Raw genomic sequence first — 26,052 nt, 5'->3', positions numbered from 1 at the left:
AGAAGTAAGTTGGCTTTTTTTATGGCAATTTAAATGTTTTAATTAGGCAGTTTTGGTACTTGTTAGGGAATTGGTTATATTTAAAATGAAACTACCAAAAGATTAGCTTTGAATTTCCTCCTTTTCTGGCTTAGTTTTCTGTATATATCTATAAAGAAATATTCAACAATGGTTGTGGATTTTTGTTTTGTCACAAAACCAAAAAATGCAAAAACACTTTCTTGCCTTTTGTCTGTTGAAATAATAAATCCATTTAGTGAGTATCTCACAGCTGGATACACGATTTTTGCGCTCTTGGTTGTCGATTTTATAATTATGTATTCTGAGGCTTTAACTGGTGTCCAGCTGGGCGGGAATGAGTTTGCTAACGGCACAGCCAGACATCGTTGGAGGGATGGGAATGGGAATGGTGGATGAGGTTGGATGTGGGGAGATCTGTATGAGGAAATGGGAATGGGTATGACGATGGCTATGGCTATGGCTATGACGATGACGATGCCGATGACTATGGAGAGTGTGATCTGAGGTGGAATGGTTTCTTAATGTGCTCGATGCGACGTTGATGGCATTGCAAATGTGCACACGCTCGAGTCCCCAAAAACGTGGTAGTGTAACAGTGTGTGTGTGTGTGTGTGTGTGTGTGTGTGGGAATGGATGTGGGTGTGCTTCAGAGTACTTAGCAGACTGACAGAATCGGACAATCTCTTCGTACTCTCCCTTTCCTTCCCACCATTTGACTTGTCAGATTTTCCAAGGGAGGCGGTGAAAACACTCCCCCCACTTTGAACATTGAAAATTGCAAATATATTGAGACATTCTCCATAAGCCAAATGATGATTCCCATTTGGCGATGATTCGAGTCGTTGCTACATAATGGAACCGAATGGAGAGCTTTGTTTTTGGCTGGCTGGCTGGCTGGCTTCTGGGGAGCAACATCAATGGGACCCATATGCTAATGCGTTTGGCTTTTTGTTTATAAGTGGGTGGAAATTATGGTTAACACTTAAGGGCAAACAGGTGGAGGTATAAATACCAGATATAGTAACTAACTGGTAATGGTAATTAATGTATATTTTATAGCCAAAACCTAGAAAATCGTATAAATTTATCTAAGTTAATGTTAAAGAAGTGATTTTATAAGTAACGTAACTTAAAGTTTAAGTTAAAATTTATTAAAAATAACTTAATTTTAAGACTTTCTTTTACAATTTAAAGTTAACAAATATCTAATTTCGATTTTTCCTTATATTTTCAGCAGACTGTGCTCGTAAATTTTCATATCGTTGTTTGAAACCGCCTTCCTGCCCTATGCACTATATCAGCAACAAAAACAACTACACCTATCACTACAACAACAACAACAACAAACAACAAACAAGTCAACCAAAAAGCAATCGTAAAAAGCAAATAACTAGTCAAAAGTTGTAATTGGAAGCAAATGTTGTACATACCTACGGATAAATTGTAAATATGTATGATTTTGCCAAGTGCCCCCCATAACTCTTCTTCGTTTCTTCTCGTTTTAATCATCAGTTTGTCCGATTTAAATATTAAACACTAAACTTAACTTTAAAGTTAACTTTGTAAATGAAAATTCAAAGAGTTTTGGGTAGCAAATAGTCGTCCATTGCTCGACTATCGCTTAAAGTAAAAGTAAAGATCATTAATTGGTTAAATCCATTCGATATTTAGAACCTTTGGCCAGCAAAATTTAGCTAGAAGACAAAATATACAAGGAGAGAAATTTTTGCATACTAAATTTAATGAACCCAAACGGAGGCTGGAAATAACAAGCAAAGCAGAGACCCAACAATAATTAGCATTAAAAATTGGTTAACAAAAACGGAAATATCGACGAGGAAAAACGGATAAGTTGTACGCCCATTGTGATTATTAATTTTAGACGTAGGCCCAAGAAACCAAAAAACTAAAAAACCAAAAAACAAAAAAAAAAAACGAAATAAGCAAAATTCGAAGAGGAGAATCGTTCGTTGCTCACAAAAATACCAAAAACGACCAAAAAGCAAAGCAAAAGCAAAACGAGAGAAGCAAAAGCAACATTAGCCGCCCAAGAAACTTAAAAAGCATTAGCAAAAAAAAAAAAAAAAAAACAAACTCTTAGTTCAATTCCATCCAAAAACCAAAACCAAACTCTCGGCTTTGACAAATGTGAGACGGCGGCGTTCAAACTAAAAAAGAAATACACAAAAAATCCATTGATGCGGCTGCCAAACACAACGACAACGCAGTCTCAACTTTTGCCCTAAAGCATCTGTCCTCTAAACCTCTCTATATATATATCTCTATATATATATAAAAAGATATATACATCTGAATCTGAATCTGAAGTTCCCTTTAAACGCAAGGTTTCTCCTCTCCTGTAAAGTCGCGAGTGCGTTTCCGTATCGGTATACAGTTTTCCGTTTCGGTTTCGGTGGAAAACTAAATAAACAGCGGCTGCTGCCACTGCCCACTGCCACTGTTTCGATCGGATCCGGTTCTGGGAAACAGCCGCCAAGATGACCATGTGGCAGAGTGGCGGCATGGGAGGCCATGGCTCCCAGAACAATCCATGGATGAAGCTGATGGGCATCGTTCACAAGGAGCGTCGTCACACGGAGAACGTCCAGAGCCAGTCGGGTTCCAACGAGCGCAACCTAAACCAGTGAGTTATTAATAATTGATTGAATGAATCCAATTCAGGGATGAATTCAATATAAAAAAGCTTTTAAGGCCATGATCTTAACTAGGCTTGAACTCAGTTTATCGGTTATCGGAATCATATCGATACTAAAGGTGACCATTGAGTAAGCCTACTACTATAATTTATATCAAGAAGTCTCTTTTATTTCATTTTTCAACTTATAATCCAAAAATGCTTCACCAGCTATGATCTTATCTCAGCTTACTCTCAGTTCATCGGTTATCGGAATCATATCGATACCTAAGGTGACCATTTAGTAAGCCAAACACAATTTATGTTAAGAAGTTATTCATATCTTAGCCTAACCTCAGTTCATCGGTTATCGGAATCATTTCGATACTTAAGATGAGCATTTGGTAAGGCAACTACGATTTATGCTAACAGGTTATTCTACTTTTAGTTTGACCTTGGTTCATCGGTTATCGGAATCATATCGATACTAAAGGTGACCATTTACTATATTTATTAAGAACTTATACTGTAATGAGAAAAGATAGGGCTATAAGCAAAGGGGCTTTATTTAAGTTTTCGTTAGCCCTTATCATTGGTCATTGAGTATTCCCCCCAACGGGCAGTATTTTTCCCATAGCTCGGTCAATAATGGTCCGAATTTAAACTGTATCACCTCGCTGAGTTTGTTATCTAATTCTTATGAGATCTGCAAACTCACCTAAAACTGTAACAGTTTTGTCATTTTTCATAAAAAAGACGATGTTACCCCTTATCGAAAATGTGGACTTTCGTTTTTCCCAATTTCTCCTCCAAAGTGGTAGTATTTTTCCCATAACTCGGCCAATATAGGTCCAAATATGGAATGTCATACCTCGTTGAATTCGTTTTTAAATTTCTAACAAAACTGTGTTCACACCTAAAAATGTAAAATTTTGGACAATTTTTACAAAAAATGATGATGGTACCCCTTATTGAAAATGCGAACTTTTGTTTCTACCATTTTTCTCCTCAAGATGACAGTATCATGGCCATAGCTTCGCCAATAATGGTTCGAACAAGGAATGTCATACTTCGTTGTAATCGTTATGAAATTTACATCAAAACTGCATTCACAGCTTAAAATCTTGATTTTTGGGCAATTTTAGCGAATTTTGATGATGTTACCCCTTACAGAAAATGCGAAACTTCATTTCTCCTTTTTTCCTCCCCAAAGCGACAGCATTATTCCCATAACTTGGCCAATAGTTACCCAAATCTAGAATGTAATACCTCGTTGAGCTCGTAATTGAATTTCTAGTAAAAATGCATTCACAGCTAAAAATCTTTAATTTTGTAAATTTTTTACAAAAAAGGATGATGATGCCCTTATCGAAAGATACGAAATTTGGTTTCTCCCTATTTTCTTCCCAAAATTGTTGAATTTTCCTTACAACTAAGCCAATATTGGCCCAAATATGGAATGTAATACCTCGTTGAGTTTGTATTTTAATTCCTAACAAATCTGAATTCAAATCTAAAAATCATTATTTTTGGACAATTTTCCCGAAAATATACGAGATTTAGTCAAAAATGCATTTGAGAAACGAAAAGCAAACAAGTTGTGATAGGCGGGGGTGTTTATCCGTTTCACCATATTTTCCTTTTGCAATTTCCATCGCCTCAATAAGCGTAATTTTGCATAGCTAAGCGAGTTAGTCGCGGGTTAACTGGGCTCTCAGGCGAGGATATTCGACGCTGCTTGCGCAGAAAAGTATGCAGCAATTTCTGTTCTGCGAGTTTTTTTTCCTTTCTTTTTGTTTATTTTTTTTTTTTTGTTATTTCTTTGGCTTTTCCAACGACTTTTGGATGTCGAATGTGGATGCCATGTTATGCATATTGGTCGTAAAACATGGGCCAACTGCGCAATTAAATGGCCCGCAATGCAAATGGAATGCCCAGGACCCCAGGCAGGACGTGTTGCCGGGACACAAAGTGTGTGCGGCTCAAGGCGAGCTCGCCGGGCTTGCCGGGCTTGGCGGGGCTGTCGTTGAGAGTCATTTACCACAAATCAACGCTACGGACTGCTACCAACTGCTGCTACTACTACAACTACTGCCCGCCCGGCCACCTTGTTTATCCAAGTGAAGCGCCCTGTAAATGATATATTCAACCGGCCAGGGGCCAACTATCATTACCCACCAACATCCACAGCGCCCACCCACAGTAGTCTGGGGGAAAAGTGCAGCTCTTTGGGCTTTTAAATTGGCTATAAATGCGCTGGAGCATAAATGGATTTACACACATGCAGCTTGTTGCTGTCCCCATTTACTCCACCTCTCGCCATCATTCATTTTCATTCCATGTTGCATGCAAATACGAGCCACTGCATCGACACGCCCCCAAGACCACCCCTAGACCCCCTTTTCTGGATCCCTTTTATGGCGCCCAGCTCAAACCCCAATCCCATTCCGATTTCGTATCGCATCCATTTCCCGCACTTTTCAACTATGGGAGTCCTTATAAAAATTGTACAACTCGCAATATTCACATGTACTCGGGTGAGCTCTTGTGTGCCAGCGCCAAGGAAGTGAAATGGAAAAGGCACTTCCGGTTGTCAGATGAGCGAAGCGGATGTCGTATAGATTGAAAGATGGATCGAGGGAGAAGAAAAAGAACGGCAATCTGATTAGTCGGTGGGTCCTTGAGGCGGTAGGGAATATATGAATTTCGTAGCCTTAAAAAGGTGTTTGCATCTTGAGGGGGTTTTCCCTAGGAAAAGCTAAGTTTAAATCAAGTTTTTTAGGATCAGAAATCGCAGTTTGTTTTACTTACCTTAACGAATAGTCCAAATTAACCTATATTCTCCTCTCATACCACCTCATAACTATTGCTTAGCTATATTTCTGTCAGTGGAAAAGTTTTCGTTAGTGTGGAGCACCGCTAAACTTTTCCATTGCCATGCTCGGGGGGACTCGATGGCATCCTGTTTAGCCTTCCCGCACTCGGAGAACTTCGCTCGGGCGGATTAATTGAACTAGTTCCCCAATTTGCCAACTAATGTGCTCCAGAATCCGACGTCCTGCATCCTGCATCCAGCAGCATGCATCCTGTGAGTTTTTTTTTTTTAGAGTTTTTTCCATTGGGGTATCATAAATTTATGCACCCACCAACGGCGCTCATGCAACTTGCACACAATGGCAAGCACTTGAAAATGAAAGGATAATAATAATATTTTTATTTTATTATATTTTAGTTTTGCTTTTTCGTTTTTTTTTGCTGCAACAGCAGCAGTAGCAGTAGCGGTAGCAATTGCAGCATCAACATATGAGGAGAGAGGTCGGTTCATGGGGTCAAAGGGCGGTTGGGGCGTTGGGCTATAGAGGGCGTGGCAGGGTTTAAGTGCACTCAAGTGCCATTGGTTGGTAGTAGGAAAATGCGGGCGTTGCGGGCAAAGTGCTGGTTAAATGTAACTGTAACTGTATAACTGTATGCATGTGTGTGTGTCTGTGTGTTAGTGTGTAACTGTTATTGCATGTGTGTGTGTGTGTGTGTGTGTGTGTGTGCTGGCTTGCAAGTGTTGGAAAGTGCCAGCTAACTGTGCGATGATTTTGGGATTCCGCCGGATTATTTTCGCCCAAGTTTTTCGCAATTTATGTCCAACTCGTTGGCTCGCTCTCCCTTTTCCCTTTGCTCTTTTGCCCTTTTCTGCCCTTCCCTGGCCTTTTCCATTTTCATTTTCATGTTGCCTTCGTTGTCTGGTTTACCTTGCACTAGCAGTCGTGTGCCTTCGCCCACACCACTCGACAAAAGTTGTGAATTATTTTATTGCCTCCCAAATGAATTTCGAATTGTTCATATTTTTAAGTGGCCGAAGTGCATGTCTCTCTGGGGCATTGAAAATCAAATGTGAAATTTATAAAATAAAAGCCAAAAAGCTTTACCTATCGAATTTTGTTGATAAATATATATCTAACTGATAGATAAAGAGGATTTTCTGGTACTACTCCGCTTTGGAAATCTTAACCAAAAAGTGGAAATTTTCTTACATTTATCATTTTCCCCATTTTAGTGTCTCAACAAGGAAAAACAATGTCTTGCGGTGGAGGGTGAAGCGGAGGTGCTCATGCATAAATATTGCGAAGGTCAGAGAGATGCCAACAGAAAAGGGTTAAGCAGGCGTGGCAGCAGCAGCAGAAGCAGCAGCAGCAGCCCCAGAAAAACCCGAATGTTGTTTGCTATTTTACCTATCGCTTTCTCCTTTCCCTTATGCTAAGGGCGGGAGACTATGCAACAGTTGAACATTTGGAAATTTGCATAAATTTCCCAACACACATCCCCCTGGCCTTCTTCTTGGGTAAACTTTATATAGAAATTTATAGAAATGTCGACGAAATGGTTTCCATTTGCCTGGCCAGTCGGGTTCTTTGTTGCCCTTCAAAGGCATTTGGGTCCAACATGTTCAAATGAATACTTTATAAGCCTCTCTTTATGGCCATCGCCCAGTCTCTCTGTTTTCTGTTTTTCTGTGCATTCTGTGTTTTCTGTCTCTTTCTATGCTGGCCATCTCTGTCGTTTGCTGTCTCTTTCACAGCCTTTCCCCCTTTTCATTTGCTGGCTGGCAGTGTGTAATATTTATGCTGCGAAATGTTTGAAGTTGACGAAACCATCGGCGTGGTTGTAATATTTAACGCCAACTCTGTAGAATTTACACAGGAAGAAATAAGAGATACTTTTGTGAAAATGATAAGGGAAATTTACCTTAACTTGGAATTTTCTTTTGTATAGTTTTTTTCTCTCAGTGCTTGTCATTCCGCTCGGCGGCATTATCTCCCCTTTTTGCCCATCATCATCATGGGCGTCTGAGCTATTTTGCATTGAAATTGAAATGTCCGCAGCTCTTCTCGGCTGCGTTCACTTTTAGCCAGGTGAAAGGCATTCGCCCAACTGGGCCAAAATAAGTACATTGCTATCACACACGCACCTATATATATATATAGTATGTGTTGGTAACATCAATGACATCCCTATATCCTTATCATTTTGTCAGGCCATTGAATTAATTGAAAATTCAAACATATTGACCGACATAAATACGTGGATAAAGTGCAAGTCCAGTCGGGAGTGGAAGTGGGAGTGGGAGGCTTGATTACCGTTGGCTGGCCAAGTTGTTGCTGTAGATTTGTCAATGTCAGAGGAGGCATCTGCTGTACAGGGTGCTATATCTATACTATATATTTTATATAAATCCTTTGGCATTTCAGGTTTTACAGTGGGGAATCTGAAAAACCTGATCTCTGACAGCTTTCCTGCTTTCCTAATAAGAAACTTTAAAGTATACAAGAAGATAGTTTATTAATTACCTAATTAAATCATTTTTACTTTAAAGAATTCATTTATAAATGAAAACTTTTCAAAGAAAACTTCTAAAACTTCAAAATTTCCTTAAGATTTCCAAAAACGATAGGCCTCTGGCAGGGGCAGCAGCACCCTGTCGTCATTTGTTACTGCTGTCATCGATTTTGGATTGCATGAGAGTCGTTAGTTAGTTACTTAACCAAGCCCAAGACTGCCTGATTTTCGCCCTTTTCCCAGCCCATTAACCCATTAATTATTTGTAGTGGAAAACTGGCCAAGTTGTCTCTTATTCAGCCAAACATTCGCCTTTTGTGTTTTATAAACAATAATAATTTATGGATTGTTTTTGTGTATTTGAAATGCTAATTAATTTTCCATAGGCAGTTGATTTTCCAGCGAGTGATTTGGTTTTTATTATTTGAATATTTTTTATGTATTCCATTACAAAATGCTAATTAAAATGGTCACCGTATCTGGCTAATCTTTATTAAATGCGAATTTATAGTTTTTCTGGTTGAATAAATGAGCTTTCATTTGTTAGATTTTTTTTTTGTTTCAATGAATTTTTCGCATTAGAAATGATTTCTATTTTATGGTAATTTTTTACTAGCTAATTAAAAACAATAAAATAATATTTTCTTTTAATATTCATTTTTTAATTTAATTATGCTAATTTATAACTCACCCTAAAAATGATTTTAAATTGTCTAATTTTTTACTAATTAATTCTTTGACTATCTTTTAGACTTGCCCCTATTTTGTGTTACAAATTTCCATGGGCTTGTCATGGGTTAACAGCAAGCACTCCCACAGCCTGGCTCTGTATCCTCAAAATTGCCGTTGGCGTCTTTGCCTTCTGTCTAATTGCTGGCCATTCGTTTGGGCCACGTTACATTCGGCCAGCCTTTGCTTATCAGCGCCTTTCGGCTTGCTAGAACTTACCGCCGACTTATTGCCACACCCACGTTAGGAAAATTGCGACCCATTTGTTGAACAACGACGACAACGACGACGACGGTTCGGCCAAATCATTTTTCATTTGCCTGTGGAAATTCGCAGCACTTTGTCTGCCACCTGGTTAGCTGGGTTTGGGGGCGGCCCCTCCATGTCCAGATGTCCTATTGAACTTTACTCAGGCGAAATTAATGAGCGCATACGGGCATAACACCCATTTTGCCACTGGTCAGCAGGAGTAGCAGTAGCCGTGCGTCCACTGAAGTGCACCTAAGCGCGAAATGTGTGTGGGGGTGGGGGGTGTCCTTGTACCGATCCGGATCCCCCAAACCCAATCCCCTGGTGACATGCCTGGTGCTGTTTTATTGGCTAACCCATAAAAACCCAAAGTGTCAAAGCGAAACGCTTCAAAACACTGCCAGCGCGCCAACGAGCTGGGGCTGGGTCCGCCTTTTTGGCCAACATTTCAATTGGCACGGCCATAAAGAAAGCTTTTGTTGGTATTAAATATAGATGGTTAGGAAGGAGAGATACTCTTCAAGGGGTAAAGAAGGTATTTTTACATAGAAAACTTTAGAAAACTATCTTAAAATTGTATTTCCAACTTTAAATTTAAGTTCTGTAATTGAAAAGAGAAACCTTTTTGTAGAGAGGAGACTGCGCCAGAAGCTAAACCAATATTTGGCGCCCAACAACTATCCATCCGAATGGAATATTTGCTTTGCATAATTAAAGGCACACAAATTATGGTTTTTAAGCCTTTGGCAAAGTATTTTGGCCACATAATTCCATGAGACTTTCAATTAATATTCAATTCGAAATAATTAAATGAATTTAAAAGCGAATTCCTCTGATACTTTCTATATTTATCGGTCGTTTGAAACATTTTAAATGTCATTTAATGTATGTCCCCTCCTCCCCACATTTACCTACTCTGTTTATTTTTATCTTTGATTCATTAGCTTATATAAGTTAATATAGAGAGATAGAGAGAGATGTATAGTTTGGAGTGTTAATAACGACACGAACATCAATTTCAATTTGGCTTTGATTGGCATCCGATTAAATGATATGTCAATTCCTGTTCCCAACTCAAGCATCCCATTAACTCGCCGTCCGTTTCTATGCAATTGCGGGTGTGTTTTGCTATTTGTTTGCCTTTTCCTTCTTGCCATGTCTTATGCGTCTCGTTGACCATTTGACTTTGATTTGTTGTTTGGCTGGGTTGGACTACAAGTGTGCTTGCCTTGCAGCCCAAAAAGAAAGCAAGAAAGCATGAGAAATGTATAAAAAACCGAGACACAAAGGATAGGATGGCAAACAAAACAGAAGGCAAGGGTGGCAAGTGCCGAAAGACAATTCGTAGCACTCAATTAACGCATTTAAAAAAACTACAAGAGGGAGTGCGATCCAAGGCGGGGAGGCCAGAGGTCGCCACTTGTCGTTGTTCGGGGGGTTTATTTTTGAGTCCGAGACCGATGTTGTCGGTGTTTGGTGCCGGTTGCCTGGTGCCTGGTGCCATTGTGCATCCGCCCCATTGTCTCTGGCACGCGGCGAGGGCCATCGGGGCATTGTCTAAAACCCACAATGCATCCTCCCCTCCCTCCTTCATCTTGCTGCTCAGGTTTCTCAGGTTCCTTCAGGGGGTTTCCTTCTATCAGAGGTGGAAACCCCCAAACAAACCTTCTCCAATCATCAGGAAGGAGAGAGAGAGAGGAAGAGGGAGGGAGGGACCAAATGCCAGCACAAAAATTGAATTGGAAGCAGCAGCTTGAACTGGATTAGAGGACTTACTAAAGTCCTCCAGAGCAGCAGTCAGCACCATCAATTGATTGCTAGGACCCATTAGGACTTTAGATCGAAAGGGATTTGGATTTATGGGTGATGACCAAAGGGGGGGGGAAAGGTTATAAAGATAAAACAACAATTAAAGTTCGAAGATTATATAGCTTAAGGGGAACTTTAAGGTATTTAAAGTTATAGAAAGAGAAGCTTTTCATTGTTTTTCCGTTTGAAGAAACCTTTCGAAAGTCTTAGAAACTACTTCAAGTTGACATCATCATATGGGGCTTGGCCAAGTTATCGTTCGCTTTCAGCCAAACTATGACAGCTCGTGGCTCAATTTACGAGTATTGAGCTCAAGTTAGTGCCTTCTCAAGTGATCTCTGCCATTTGACGGGGTCATTCATTAAACTTTCACTGGCCACCCTTCGGCCTGGGCTTTGTTATGAGAAATAATTTAACGCATCAACGATTGGCAGCTTTGGCCATGATTATTGGCCCTCTTTTCCCTTGGACGTTGGCCACTTTTAATTGCTATCACTGTCTCTTTTCCACTGAAACGGATGCTCTCTTTCGTACTCCGTATAGTTGTGCCTTTTAGTGTTGGTTTTTTGGCTAGTTTATAGCTAAAGTTTGATTGGTTTTTAAGGAAAGTTTGTAATTAGGGAAGTTTTTGATTAAGGAAGTGACTTGTATGGTTTTTTCCCATTTTTTTATTTGCTTCTTTAGTTAACTTAAGCTCAGAAAGTTATAGCTTATTATAACCTCCATAAGCTAGCCATTTTGACTGATTGATTTGGCCATCACTGCTTGCCTTTGCTGATAATGGAAACCCAACTAAGCCATGAAATTGTATGGGTCTTTATGGCCCAGTGACCTGCTCACGTTGTTCATGTTAAAATTCCAAATTACATTTTGCATTTTGATTAAAACGTAAACACAGTGGGCCTCCTCCTCCGCCTCCTTCATCTCTTCCAGCCATTTACTAGTTCGGCTCTCGAGAAAAGATTCTCCCCTTTTCAGGATTCTGGAGAGCTCATTCCCTCCCCCCACGAGACACACTGGATTCTCGATGCTCGTTTGCAATTTAATGAACCAAACTGTTGCTAAACACAACGGAAAGGTGGTGGGTGGATGGTGAAAGTAAGGGAAAGGGAAGGAAGGGGATCAGAAGTAGCGGGAAGCGGCGTGTTCGAGCATGAAAATTGTTTGTCCACGGACTCCAGCGGATTCCGTTGGTATAAAAGGCGACTGAGGCGCTTAGCGTCCAACAGCTGTTCGTTCCAAAGTCCCTCCTCATTCTCATTCTCATTCTCATTCTCAGCCCACCCACTCAGTGAGAGTATCCTGTATACTATGTATGCCCAGCATCCACTTGGCAATTTGACAAGAGCGCATTATCCTTACAAACGGCACCAGATGGGCATGGGCCGCCGCCTGCCTCAACAGGAAAAACAGCGCAACAAAAAATGAAAAATGATAGAGAGTCGGAAATTTGGTTGGAGAGAATGGGGGCAGGGCAGGGCAGGGTCTATAAAACTGGGGATTAGCTCAGTCAAACGATTCCACTGGCATTGAGCCAAAGCACAAAAAAAAAAAGAATAGAAAGAAGGGAAAACAGTACGGAAATTATATATATTTAAAACTGCATAAATCAAAACACTCGTGCCGAAAGGCCAAAGGTTGAGTGCTGATAATTGATTGATGGTCAAAGCCAACTGGCAACAGCAGCTTCTCTCTGTCATCGGCAATCGCTGATTGAAGGGTTTGCAAATCAGCCAAACGGGGGTTTAATTAGGGAATCTTAATCTTAGGGATTCAACATTTTGAAGAGCTTAAAATCGCTTTTGGTTGTTGCACTTTCAAGGCATCGAAATCTCTCAAGTCTTAAGTCTTCTGTTTGCCTTTCAATCGTCGATAACTCAAAGCTGATTTTATTCCACTCACACTCGTTGGCTTTGCCAACATTGCATCTGAGGAATGGCCAAAGGAATCCCTATTTAGGAGTCAAAGTTCTATCTGTGACTGCTCTGTTTTTCGGCAATTTTCGAACAGTTTTTCCCTCCCCTTTCCTATGCACGCAAAGTTGCCGCAATCCGTGACGCATTCCTGATTCCCGAATTGCCTTGCAGTCGCCTCTATCGATGACAAAGGGAATCGGAAAATGCAACTGAAAATCGCTCAGACAATGGCCAAAAGAGGAGGGCTTTAGGAGGGTGGGTTGACTGAGTTAGAGAGAGGGTTAGGAGGGCAGCGGTAGGTGGACAACGAAAAATGCAAATTGTCAAACATGCAACGCAATTGACGAGAGACGAACTCTGAGGCACGCACTGCCATGGCAGAGTAGGAGTTGGTGCTATGTGTAGCTACTAAGCTGGTGTACACTGTGAGGTTTTTTTGTGTTTTTTTTAGATGAATTTGCTGGAAAAAGGTTAAACCAAAGATAACCAAAAGTAATGGGATATGGAAAACCAGAAAGTTGATCAACTTTCTGTGAAGTTAGAGGCAGGATGGGGTAACCATGATTTGATTTTTCCATCATTTCCCTTAAATCATATCAAGTTTTCTAGCTTTCTTAGCTATTTTTCTCTCTGTATCCCTCAACATAGTGTTTCAGGTTGGCTTAGCGAGTCCTTTTTGGGGTGGCGCAGGGTCCTGCCAAACATCGAAACGCTTTCGTGCCGAGCTTGGGTGGTGGTTTCCCTTATTGACAGGCCGTCACTCTGCCAGTCTGTCAATCTGCGAAGCTTCAGCTCGGCATGTGGCCTACATAGCAGTCCTCCCGTCCCCTCCCTTCCCTTACCAAATCCCTAACCGATCGGCAGCTGGGTCCCTGGCTGGAAATTAACTCGAACCTTTATCTCGCTCCTCGCACATTGCCCATCTCTCATCTCACATCTCGCATCCTGCTGCCATCAATGGAGGATGTAGAACGGCTGATGGTGGATGGTGGATGGCTGATGGCCAGAAACGAGGTGGACTTGTTGCTGCAATTGGCAGCCTGCCCTGGGTCCAGGCATTTTTAAGCAGGCATAATTAATGGAACCAGCCCCGGATAATGTCAACATTATCGCAGCTAATTGACAATGGAGAGGAGATGCAAAGTGGTTTTTGGGGCGATGTGAGGAAGGGGGAGGGGGATGGAAAAGGAACTTAATGATACAGGGAATATGGGAATGGGTAGAATGGTTATATATCTCCCCAAAGGAGCCTTCATTTCGCCGGACATGTGAAGGCTGAGGAGTAATTAACCGCAGGTTAACAAACTTTATTAATTAAAAGGGGAAATTAAGAAGTTTAAGTAAGTCCATTACAAAAATATTTATATGAAAATGAAAGTAGAAAATGTGAATGAAAATTCTATAAAATCGGTGGACTATATAGTTCATAGGGTATATATATTTACCCTCCATCCAACACACGCCACTTTTTTCGGTTCCACCTTTGGCAAATTAGCAGTTCACACCCCACAGTTTTTGCGCACACTTTCCCTTGCTGTTGTGCCTTTCAATTAGCGAATTACCAGACTTTGAATTGAGAAACCAAACGAATGATCTCACAGCAGCAGCAGCAGCGAATACTTTCCCCAGAGAAATTGAGAGAGATAAACCAGATTTAGATGTAGATTGTTTTAGGAAAAAAAAAAAACAGTTTGCATTTATTTAAGGTGCCTTAGACTAGTTAGATTTGAGCCTGGACTCTGTGGATCTTTAAGATCGTTTTTGTTTTTGGGTCTCCAACTCCTAACTATTATCGGAGATGAGACGCTGTTCATTATAGCGAATGGGATATGTGAGTGCGTTGCCTTTGTCCCAGGAATAGAGTTCCTAAAAAGTACATAAAAAAAATCTATAAAACCCGAAAGTTAATCTTAAAAAGTCAAAAAGTACTTACCACAGTCAAAGGGTTATAGCCAACGGTGGTTGTATGGCTAAATGGATTCGAGAAGGGCAGATTCGTATTGAGCAGCTTGCCCTTGTACAGATCCACAACGTATCGGATTTGGGTATTCTTATCCGTGCCCGAATCGATGGCATAAAGATTGCCGCAAACGATGAACATCTCGCCAAATTGATGATGATCCAAGGTGATGTTGAAGTTGTACTGCATCTTCAAGGTCTCGGCATCCAGCTGGTTTAGATTATCTTTTAAGATAAATCTTAATTTAAAGGGAAATCAACTTTTACCTTGGCCACCATTGTGTTGTTGGAGTTGTAGGTGCTGTAGATCACCCAAAGACCCACCTCATCCACATTGAAGTCCATGTAGTTGAAGTCCGTTGTGTAAAGTCTGTTGGCTGCAGCCACTCCAGCATAGGGTAGTTGGGTGGCTAAGGGAGGTTAAGTTTATAGGAAACCTATTTAATAGCATTTTCCAGATACCTACTTATCTTCTTGAGGCTAGTTAGGTCCAGCTTGACCACCAGATCCGAGTTCCTTTGTTGATAGTAGAAGGAGCCATTGAAAACCACATGAGCATTGCCCTGAAAGGGAAATTGCTGAATGAATAAGAAAGGAAAACCATCTACTTTAAGGCTAGAAAACCCACATGAAAACCTTCTTGAATCTCATATTTCCTTCTCGGAATGCTGTTCATGCGATACTGAATCCGAGTGGTGAACTCAAAGAGGTTATAGGGATCGTTTTCATTCGTCACGAAAGTCTTCTCACGATCGCTGTCCGGCGAGGGATCCCTTAGCCAGGAGCCAAACTTTTCATTGACCACCTTGTGGAAAACTGGCTTGCCCACAGCATACAGATAGCAGGCTGTTAGGAGGAACATTATAGTTAAGTCTTATCAAGGATATAGTTCTGAACTTACTCTTTGGCCGCTTGGGAAGACCAGGATAGCTTAGGTTGCCCGTGGGCTGGATCTCAAAGTTGTTCAGTATGGAATCCTTGCACTGATATAGACTAAAGAAGGAAGTTAGGTTAAATTGATCAGGAAGTTGAATAGAAAGACTTACCTGGGATCTGGACACTGGTCACAGACAGGACACTCGCTCTCCGGCGGCCTTTGGCCATAAACCTTGATGTTATTGCCCACGTATGGCGTCTCACTGTTCGGGTCTTGAGCTGAAAGATAAAGGAAAGTAACAGAATTTTCCAAGTTTTCTACGTTTAAGAGATATAAGAAGACCCACGTGCTATTTCAAAGTTGACCATAGTAGCGTTCAGTTCATTTCTGGCCACGCAATGGTAGTAGCCAAAGTCATCCTTGCGGAGATTGCTGACGGTCAGGCGCATGGTGGTCTTGAAACTAACAATCAGAATTCAAAGATACTCAAAGGGTTAAGAGTTGATAACATGGGTTAACTCACCCCTCTGGGTACGTTTCAATGCCGTACTTCTCGCTCGGGTCAAGGATCTTGCCGTCATAGGCACGTTCCCAGTACTTGATGGCTTCGGGGAAGGCCTCCACCTGGCACTCCAGTGTGGCGCTGCTCTGGTACTCAGCATAGATCATTTGCCTATAAACGGATATCATGGGAGCAACTGGGGGATGGGAGATGGGGTGGGGATTAACCTTTTAGTATTTGTCAGTAGGAAGACTCTGTTAGCCAATCTTACACTGAACTTCCACGATGTAAGTGGCATTGGCCACGGGAGCGATGCCATTGTTGGCGTAGCAAGTGTAGGCAGACATTTGGTGTCTGGTGATGTTGGTGAACTTCAGGAACTGCCCGCTGATGGAGGCCACTAAAGGAAGAGGATTTTGTAGAGTAATGAGAGGTGCCTACCCACCCAGCTACTACTCACTCTCCACGCCGTTGACGTTGATGGTGCGACCATCCTCGCGTCGCCATTCCACTTGCGGTGTGGGAGTTCCCGTGGCCGAGCAGCTCAAGTTCAGGGAGCTTCCCTCCTCCACAATCACTGTGCGCTGGAAGTCTGGGAGTTGCACATCTTGGAGAGATTTTAAAGCTGTTAGTCAAGATCTTTAACCTGCCCTTTAACTCACCTGTTATTGAGGGAGGTATGAGTAGGTCGTTGGTGGAGCTGCCATTGGGGAACTGCATTTTCCAGGCATTAATGCCGGGTATTCCGGGAGTGCCATTAGTGCCCGGCTTGCCAGGACGACCACGTGGCCCAGCAATGCCTGTCCAGAAACAGGATAAAATATTGAGATTACAGGGTATGGAAGTTAACTCACCCTTGAGACCCCGTTCGCCGGGCGGTCCCTGAGCTCCTTTCGGTCCCGTAATGGACAGACCATCTTTACCATCCTTGCCATGGAGTCCGTCCTTGCCATCGCGGCCAGACAGACCATTCTTTCCATCGGCTCCAGCACGTCCTGGAACGCCATCGAGTCCCGGTTCACCGGGCACTCCATCACGACCATCTAGACCGGCCCTACCAGTGGCCCCAGCGTCTCCCTTGGGTCCGCGTGGTCCAGCGGGACCCAAATGACCCACACCATCGACGCCCGGAGCACCAGGCAATCCCACATCGCCACGATTTCCCTTGGGTCCCGGAATGCCAGGCAGACCGGGATTTCCAGTGGGTCCTTTGGGACCCACCTCACCCGTCGGACCTTGCGGGGCCGGTGGACAGTAGTCCTGGGTGCCCTTGCAAAAGCCTGTGATTATCTTTTCGGGCACACGGCAGTAGGTGTTCAAATAGATCCACTCATCGCCGCCAGGAGCGGCTCCCTTCTGACCCGTACGCTTGCGGATTTCGGTGTCCTGCTCTTCCAGAACCTTCCGATGATTCGGATTGAAGAACTCGATCAGGGGATCAGCTAATGGGGTTGCGAGAGATATAGTTAGTTTTTGGGATTTCTTCTTCGAGGATTCTTGGGCTTGCCATGCATGGAGGCCGGAGCGGAGGAGGCGATGTCCCGACGCATTCGTTTTCCGGTGGGTCGTGGTGTGTGGCTTATCAGGTTGTCCGTGAACTTGCGCTCGTTCTTGAGGGGATCCCTTGATTGGGTGGTGCTACTTACTGTGGTGCTATAAAGGGGCGGGATCAGGAAAATATATCAAACGGAAAAAGGAAATCTGAAGATCAATGATCTACCTGCCACCCAGTTGCTGCTCCTCCTCGAGTATCCTATTAACCATTGTCCTAAGTTCATCCTCCGATCGCTGCAGTTCCATCTGGAATTGCACTCGGAATGCACTTGTCGAGTAGGGACTGTCCACGGGCGACGACGACGTCGGCTCATCCTGGCTGTGTGTCAAGAAGACTATAGACAAGCTGGCCAGGATGAGGGTAAGGGCCCCCAAGTAGATGTAGATCAGTGTCAGAGACTGGCGGCCAGGGCACTTGCACGTTTGGCAGATTGCTCCTTGGACGACCAGCTGATCACTGGAGGCACTGGTCTCCAGCTGTGGAGTTGGGTTGGTCCCATCCGCTGGATCCTCTGGCGGATCATCGCCAGGCGTTCGGCGCTTGCGCTTCTTGCTGGTGTTCTGCAGACTCTGGTTAACCGCCAGAAACATTTTACCGGGTGCGGGGAGCTGTGGGATATATTTTGAAAGTTTTTTAGAAATTTTCAAGGAAGGAAAAGTCTTTCCTTTTAGGTTTCCATCCAAATTAGTTTCTAAAATCTAGTTTTTCTTTTCCATATTCGAGTAGCAATCGAAAACAATTTCCCCTTGAAAGACGTCAAGAGTATATTTTGATTTTGATTTTGATTTGTTTTGATTTATGGCCGGCGAGTGCAGTTCGAAAATAAAATTTTCATATTTATAGATCGCCTATTAAATGATGTGTTCGAAAACTGTCTGTCTGTCTGTCTGTTTGTTTGCTGCCTCCAAAAGTTAATTAAGTTATTAGGAAAAATTGGGAAAACAAAATTCCGATGCATTTTGGTTTCGTTTTGATTGTTGTTTTTCCCCCGCTTTTCTTTACATACTTGTATACATAAGAGCAGAGCCCCGTGGCTGAAGAACGAACTTTTCACACTTTTCCTCTGGAGTCGTTCGGTGGGTGTTATGTGGGTGTTATGCGGGTGTTTGCGGGTGTGTGTGTGTGTGTAGTGCGATTGGGTGTGAGTTGAGGTGCGACTGAGACGGTTAAGGCAACAGACAGGCAGAGATAGACAGAGATAGAGAGAGTGTGTGTGGGAGTGAGAGAGAGATAGAGCTGGTACCGAACGCGTTGGCGTCTAATGCTCGACTGAGCGAGTTGTGCGGCGACATTTTCCTTCGTAGCGGTTTGTTTTCCACGCTTTCACCGGCAACTTTCCCACGCATCCGGTTCACACTCTCTCGCTCGCAGCTCTCTCTCTCTCTCTCTCTCTCTCCCTTCTCTGTGGCTCATCATTTTCTCTCTCATAGTTTTCGATGAGAGTTTCCATGGATATATCCCATGGCTATAGCCTTACGCACATCGTAAATAAATCGAAAAGACTTAAAATTCGCTAATTTAAGAACTCGAAATGAAATCAGGCAGGGCAAGGCGGGGAGGGATTGTTTGCCGCCCTCAAAGAGCCAAATCGAAATAGTAGATTGTTAATAGGAATATATATCTATATATATATATTATCCATAGATTCATGTGCGGGAAATCATTAATATGTTTAACGAAGAGAGTTGGTCGCTCTTTGATTCCACGCCTGCGCCCTCGAAAGTTACCTCTGTTTTTATTTTATTTCTTATTTTCCTATAACAGCTATGGCCAGGATGTCCTTTTTTCTTAGCTAGGTTGGTAAGGGGGAGGAAGGGGGGTAGAAATCAACAATGAATGCACACTCAAGACTTGGGGTGGAGGGGTGTGGATAAAAACTGTCTTGGCTTGATTTTCTTTCCTTGGAGAGGGAATACTTTGCGATATCCTCAACAAGTACAAAGTTTAATGGGACAAACTTGGCCCATGGTGGCAGCCAGGAAAGTTTTCCTATTCGCAATCATGGGTTTCCCACTCAAGTTTCCTTTTCTATCTCTCTGCCCAAGATACTTTATTTTGGCATACTATGAGAGGGAGCAGGTATCAGGTGCATTTTTAAAGGATTAAAAGAAAATATTTACAACTTTTTGTAGATAGAAAAGTGTATAGAAAAGATTTAATGGCATTGATTTGACTTCTCAATTGGAAATGCGCTTTAAATCTGAATTTATTTGCTGAGATTGTTAATTTTCCGGTTCATATTTATTTTCAATCTCGTTTGGGTGCGCCGCCCTCTCTCTCTCTCTCACTCTTTCACTCACTCTCTGTGCTTACTTAGTAATTATCGCAATTAGCGCTTCAATTCTGTCGCCTCGGCCGCAAACGATTTAAATTGATTGCATTTGCTCAAATAATTATATGTTATTATGTGCCGTTTCGAGTGGCACTCGATTATTGTTGCCACACCTCTCCCCCTTCTCATCCTCCTCCTAACCAGCCCACTGCTAACCGCCCATCGACCATCCACTTGGCGCTCAATTTGCATTTCTGTTTCTGTTTCGAAGGCGGTACGAAGGCAGGCGACTGAGACCAAATTCAATTTACGTTGGCCAAAATGCATTCGTGGCGGGGGAGGGGGCACGACCCAAAGGCCAATGAGCCGTAACGAGCTCGTTAACTTAGTTGGGAATCCGGATTTAGGATTCTTTCTATCCTATAGGAAAACCTGAACCTGGAACCTGCATTTTAGCCATTTTACTTTGTTGCCAGCTTGGGCTCTTTGCTTTGCATTGGTGGCCCAAACATACACACAGGCCAGAACACAGAATGGCCAGAAAAGTGGGTGGAAAGGAGCCATGTTCGCTGTCAAAGGCCAATGTCAAAAAGTTGGCAGCATCAGTGGAGGCACTGAGAGAAAATAGGAAATCAAATAGGAACCCTTTTCTTCAGTTTTTAAGAATAGAAAGCAGAAGTTGTAAGACAAACTTAAGTTATTATTTTTCTTGAGCCTATTTTTCTTTGAGTGTAAAATCATCTCAGAGATTGGGCCAACTTGTTTGGCGGTTTGGCACAGTGCGTTCTCCAGGCGGGCCAATACTTGTAAGCGGCTTACTGCCAAACATCAGCAACTGCTGAGGCAGCAACAAGCCGCAAGGAAAGGAAAGCAACAAGCCAGCCAGTCAGCCAACAAGCCAAAGTTAAATCCAAAGTGAAAGCCGCAGACCAAGTCGGCAAACAACAGCAGCAGCAACAGCAGCAGCGAAGCCAATAAATCAAAATGTCAAGATGATGGCCTTTGAAGTGCTTTCGGGCTGTGACTGAACGCTGAAGGTGAGCCGAGGTGGAGGCAAATGGGTCGAAGGTGGCGTCGTTGCACAGTCAAGCTGAGGGAGGGAGATCCAACAGGCAACAGACATTAGACATCAGCCAACAGACAACATATAACACAGACAGAAAGGACAGAAAGACAACGGCCAACAGACGACATCGCTTAATTTTGGTCCCCTGAGCCGTGAACTGTTAGCTGTGAGCCGTGAGCCGTCTCCCCGGGAAATGACAAATTAAATGACAAGAACTGTCGCCTGTCGTTTGCTGACATTTAGTTAGCCAATAGGCTTAAGATGCCACCCTCGTCTTCATCACTTTCGGCCACCTGAATCCGAGGTGTAGCTAAACATATTGATGGCTGTTAATGCGCTTTGACCTCGGGCCACGTTGCGTATGAGTAATAAATGCATGCAAAAATCATTTGCAAATGGAAGGGAAGTTGGGAAGGAAAGAGGAGAGGGAAAAAGTAAAGTCGGAAATAAAAGTAAGGAATCAGTAATAGAGAGCAAGTGCACTGAAATGAAAAGTTGGTAGGTTTTTGGGGACTTTGATATTGCACAACGTTGCGTATGCGTAATATTTTTAAGAAAAAATGAAAAACGATTGGATTTGCGATGTAAAGATGGGATTTTCTTCACAATTTCAGTTAATTTATTTTTAGTACTCCTCTGAATCAGCAAAAATGTGAAGAGAAGTGGAATTTTCGCGCAGTGCAACGGTTTTTTATGACCCCAACAGACGCACGGCCGAAAGTGCATTCGGAGTTTGTTTTTTTATGGCCCAGTTAGCAATAAAAACCCGAGCACACCAACAAAATGCTTCCCGAAAGAAGCAAACAAACGAAAAAACAATATGCCATTGGCTCCTCCGCTCCCTCGAAGGAGCTGAAATTGAATTTTTATTAGCATATTTCCCGAGCTTCTTTCAAGGCTTTTTGCCTAGCTTTCAATCAGGCTGATTGGAGGAGCATAGGGCTCTCTCAAGCAAAAGGGTTTCCTCAAAAATATGGAATTTAATAAATCTTCTTAGGAAAATACAGAAAAACTGTCATCTAACCACAATTTTCCAAAGTATTAAGCGAAAGAGCAAGGGGAAAAGCGCAGTTTCCCCTTCAAGATTTCGGAGGCATGGGAAATGTCTTCAGGTAATTTCTTAATTGCCGCCCGTTGCGGAAACACGGAAATGGGCGTGGCAATTGGTGTTGAATTTTCCGACAGCATCTCCTCAGTTTATCTCCATTTGTTTGCGGGTGTGTGGTACGATGATAAGGAGCGGGGAGGCGTTTTCTTTGCTTCGTTTTGCATTTCCTTTGCATATTTATGAGGGTGGCAGTCGAGTAAAAGTCGTGGAAAGCGTAAAAACCGAACAGAAAAGCATTGAACATCATCGAGTGGCGGTGCTTATCTCTGGCAGAGGAACAGAAAACTCAACAAAAAATGTGGGAAAATAGAATAGAAAATTTGAGGCTCTGCAGAGGCTTTTCGCAGGGAAATGCAAACAACAACAAAATCTGCAGAGAAAAATGTTTTCACAGTTCAAGCGAAGCAGAAGAGCTAAGCTGATCCAAGTCCCTACGAAATGGTTAATGAATTTTAAAGTCCTTTGTGGTTGGTAGCTTGAGATAGCGATAAGGAAGGCTTGGGAGATGTCTAAGAAGGGTTTTGGGTATCTTTCAGATAAGTTTGGAAAAGATATTTAAGGAATCTTTCCATCTTTCCCTGAGAGGAGGAACATTTTCCTGCTTACAAAAGTAGTTAAAAGAGTTTCTAGTCTTAAATATTATTCTTAAAACTTAAAAACTTATTAAATACTTTCAATTAAGAAAGGGAATACATTTTAACTACCATTGATTGAGTTTTCGTTAACCATTTTCCTGCTTTCCCCTTATTTATTTCAATTGTAGTCCCTTTGTCTTTGCCGTTTCAATTGCCTCAGTAAAAAGGAGGAAAATTCGCAGGAAAGCCGAGATGTTCAAGCGTAACTTTCAAGGAGAGTGGAGGAGGCAGGAGGCAGGAGGCAGTGGGTGGTGCTGCTGCTACTGCTGATGGTTATGGTCGGTGGTGCAATCTGCCGCAGATGCCGAGCGCTGCTGACTGCCAGTAGTGAGCACGTGTTCGCTGTTCGCCGTTCGCCGTTCGCCTTTGGCTCCTGCTGAGCAACAAATGTTGAGCCGACGAGCCGAGTGATTTTCGCCGCTCGTTTGCTGCCGCTGTCGGCGTCAGCGTCGACGTTTGCCGTTGCTGCCTCTGCCAGCGTCAACGTTGCCTGTTGAAAACTTCGAAAATTCATCAGCAGCATTGGAAATTCGAAAAAGTTGAGGAAAAGAAAAGAGCTTTCTCGAAATGCTTGCAGGGCTTGCAAAAGCTTTGGTTTTTCCCTGCAAGTTTTCACATTTTTTAAGTTCCAAGGAAAAGCCGGTACCCAAACCGTTTTTCTTTTGGAAAATTAAATCGGATTCTTAACCGATTTAAGCTTAGAACCGTAAGTGAAACGGTGAACATAACCGGTATTAAACGGTTTGGTTTTGGCTTAAGGAAGTTGGTTTCATTATCATCTTCTTAGCCTGTACTTATTATCAGAATCTTATCATAATTAATTATAATTTTTTATATATTTTGTTTTTTCTATCAAACTTAATTAGATTTCCTACAAAATGTTGTAAGAAGGCCGCCTTGCTGTGTCGTCATCATTCATAGTGATTGACCTTTTTCGGCAAGCTCATTGACGTCATCAAGCCTGAAAAGCTTCACCTCGATCTACGCGACAACCTGAAAACTGTGGGCACAGCGAGGCTAGTGTGTGGTGAAAAGCGCGTCACAGTTGGCCCAAAGTCACGTTTTTAGCCTTTTATACTTTTAGCCTGCATTGTGTCAATGTCCTTTTGGCCAGCGGAAAAGCAAGCAAAGGAAAAGAAATGAAAAAAAAAGGAAACTACGGCTGAGCAGTGAGGAAAAGATTCAAGCCAAATGAGGTCATGGGGTCACTGCGGCGACTGTGACGTCAGTCCTGCCTGACCCCCAATTAGGCAAGAAGGGGCAAGAAGGGAAATTAAGCCAAGCACTGAGAGAAAAGGGGATTAGTTAGGGGATAGTGGCAAGTTAGGTTTCTGTTAAGTTAAATTTAAGTATTTTTGATTTAAATTTAAGTTTTTATTAAGATTTTTTAGCAAATTTACTAATGAAATTTGTATTTTCTTCTCTTTCTCTTTTCAGGTGAGTAAAGCCTCCTACTAACTGTTAAGTTAACTACAAAATACAAGTTAAACTTGGCCAAGCAAAGGTTTTGGTTATGAAAAGCAACCCGAAGCAAGCCTAAGAAGTCGTAGTTCGCATTTTTAGTTTACAAAACACAAAACTCTCATCCTTGAACTTTGTTTAGCTTCTCAATCACTAAGCCCATCAATCAGTTCTTCAATCTTTTGAATATTTTTTTACAACAATTGAACAAACATTTTCCACGTCCCACTAAACTATAGAGTAAATAAGGCAACTGAGTGGGAAAATTCGTTATAAAAAACATTGGAAGACGAGCGAAAGGGAAGCTTATACACTTGGCAGATGATGATCCATCCATTCGGTTGATCCATTCATGCCGATCCATCATCGGCGCTGCCTTTTCTCACTCCTCCACCGCCTACACTTGCCCGCCCTCTTGATTCTTCCACCAAACTATTCCTTGTTACTCATGCAAAACGTTTGGAAAATCAACGGCAATCAATCGGCAAATGAAAGGCAATGCCAGGAATTGGAAAATTGTGAAAATGCATTAAAATGTTTCTCTAGCGAAAAATCACCCCGCAGCCCATCAAGCCACCCACTTGGCACAGGGTGTGGGGTTGGCTTTTTTGGCTAGCAAATAGTTAGGGTAGGAAAGTGTTTATCAAGATTTTGGGTTTTTTTATTGGGAAAACCATTTTTACAGTAATTTTTAAACAATTTTCTGATAAATATTAACTAATAAGGGGATTAACTTGGTATTAGTTAGAATTCTTGCTGGATTGGCTTTAAATTTCTTTGAAAATGGTTTCTGTTTTGGTTTCTTTTATGAAATATATTCAGAAACTTAAGTTTTTCTATCATTATTCGATCATAAACCCATCTTAGATTAGAGGGTACCTTAAAATTCGTTTCCCCCATTGCTGACCTTCCTCTTTTTTTTTGCCTAGAATTCGATCGTTTTCATAGTTTTTATGTTGGCTTTCTGTGTGAGTTTTCTTTTTAAACAAATAAAGAGGGGCATTAAAAAAGATATTGTCGACAATTGACGAAAACAGGGCAACATGCTCGACTCTGTGGCTCTTTACGCAATCTTTGGGTGAGTGAAATGAAAATGAAAATGAAAATGAAACAACGAGTGAAGGTCGCCTCGCGTGTTTGAATATAAGTATATGTTAGGTTGTTAATCTAGAGACGCCTCTTTGGCCTGGTCTGGCCTGGCCTATCCGCTGGCCTGGCCCATTCATTCACAAGTATCTGAGTTTAGCCTATCTGCTTGCTGTTTTCCCCTCATATATCATCTGTGTGAGAATGCAAATATTTGTGATTAATTGAAATTGTGCAGGAACTGCAATTGCGTCGATTTCGCCGTTCATTTTTGGGAAGATGAAAAATCATTCGTACATGCCGCCTTGCTGCCATCTCAGACATCAGCTTTGTACTCTTCATATTTTCCTGTTTTCCCCCATCGATTTTCTCAGATGCATGTCATTTGTGTAATCGATATAGCTCCCTCCTCTTCGCAGCTAAATTGTTTGTTTTCCATTTGTTTTTCTTCCTTGCCAAAATACTTGGATGGATTTCGTTGCCGTGATTATTTGTGTCGCCCTTTCAGCCCACTTGTTGCTCTTGGATCTGTCGAGGGTTTCGGCTCGAGGCATTTTGGACCAAGGCCGAGGACAGCTTTTAGTGTTTATTTTCCTTTGCCTTTTTGAAAATCATCGAATGCAATCGGAGAATGGTTCACAAGGCTTTTGGCCATGGCACTAAGTGATTGGTTAACGATTTTGCCAAAATACTTTGTTTATGGGAGAGGAGCTGTCAAGGTTTTTGGGGTCTTGAAGTTGTGATTGTTGAAAATTTATTAAAAATTTAATATTTTAGCTTCTAAAAATATAAAAGTTCTTAAAATAGTTGAAAATCTTCTTGAAAACTCTTTAAAAATATTTCA

General features: G+C 42.1%; 2 protein-coding genes across 6 annotated transcripts in view; one reads left to right on the top strand and one right to left on the bottom strand.

The window, feature by feature from the left end:
* Nucleotides 1-26,052, top strand: part of LOC108116561 (potassium voltage-gated channel protein Shaker) — a 135,712-nt gene that overhangs the window by 14,205 nt on the left and 95,455 nt on the right. For 2 of the 5 annotated variants that reach the window (XM_041819237.1, XM_017228570.2), the window contains exon 2: nt 1,256-2,665. In XM_041819237.1, coding sequence (XP_041675171.1) covers nt 2,520-2,665 — 146 coding nt within the window. In that variant the 5' untranslated portion in view covers nt 1,256-2,519. The remainder of the gene's footprint in view (nt 1-1,255; nt 2,666-26,052) is intronic. The other 3 variants (XM_017228561.2, XM_017228552.2, XM_017228543.2) reach the window with 3 other exon arrangements.
* On the bottom strand, nt 14,364-18,861 carry LOC108116650. Its single transcript, XM_017228641.2, has 16 exons — nt 18,587-18,861; nt 17,746-18,188; nt 17,533-17,678; nt 16,880-17,467; nt 16,688-16,825; nt 16,486-16,632; nt 16,297-16,425; nt 16,047-16,221; nt 15,870-15,985; nt 15,693-15,801; nt 15,548-15,639; nt 15,275-15,492; nt 15,113-15,209; nt 14,914-15,056; nt 14,621-14,857; nt 14,364-14,553 (listed from the first exon to the last, which is right to left on the bottom strand). The coding sequence occupies exons 2-16, from the start codon at nt 18,168-18,170 to the stop codon at nt 14,470-14,472; spliced, it is 2,844 nt and encodes a 947-aa protein (XP_017084130.1). The 5' UTR covers nt 18,171-18,188; nt 18,587-18,861; the 3' UTR covers nt 14,364-14,469.

The sequence above is a fragment of the Drosophila eugracilis genome, unplaced genomic scaffold, assembly GCF_018153835.1.
Source record: "Drosophila eugracilis isolate 14026-0451.02 unplaced genomic scaffold, ASM1815383v1 contig_498, whole genome shotgun sequence".
Taxonomy (NCBI): Eukaryota; Metazoa; Arthropoda; class Insecta; order Diptera; family Drosophilidae; genus Drosophila; species Drosophila eugracilis.
This window is presented reverse-complemented; position numbering and strand designations above follow the sequence as displayed.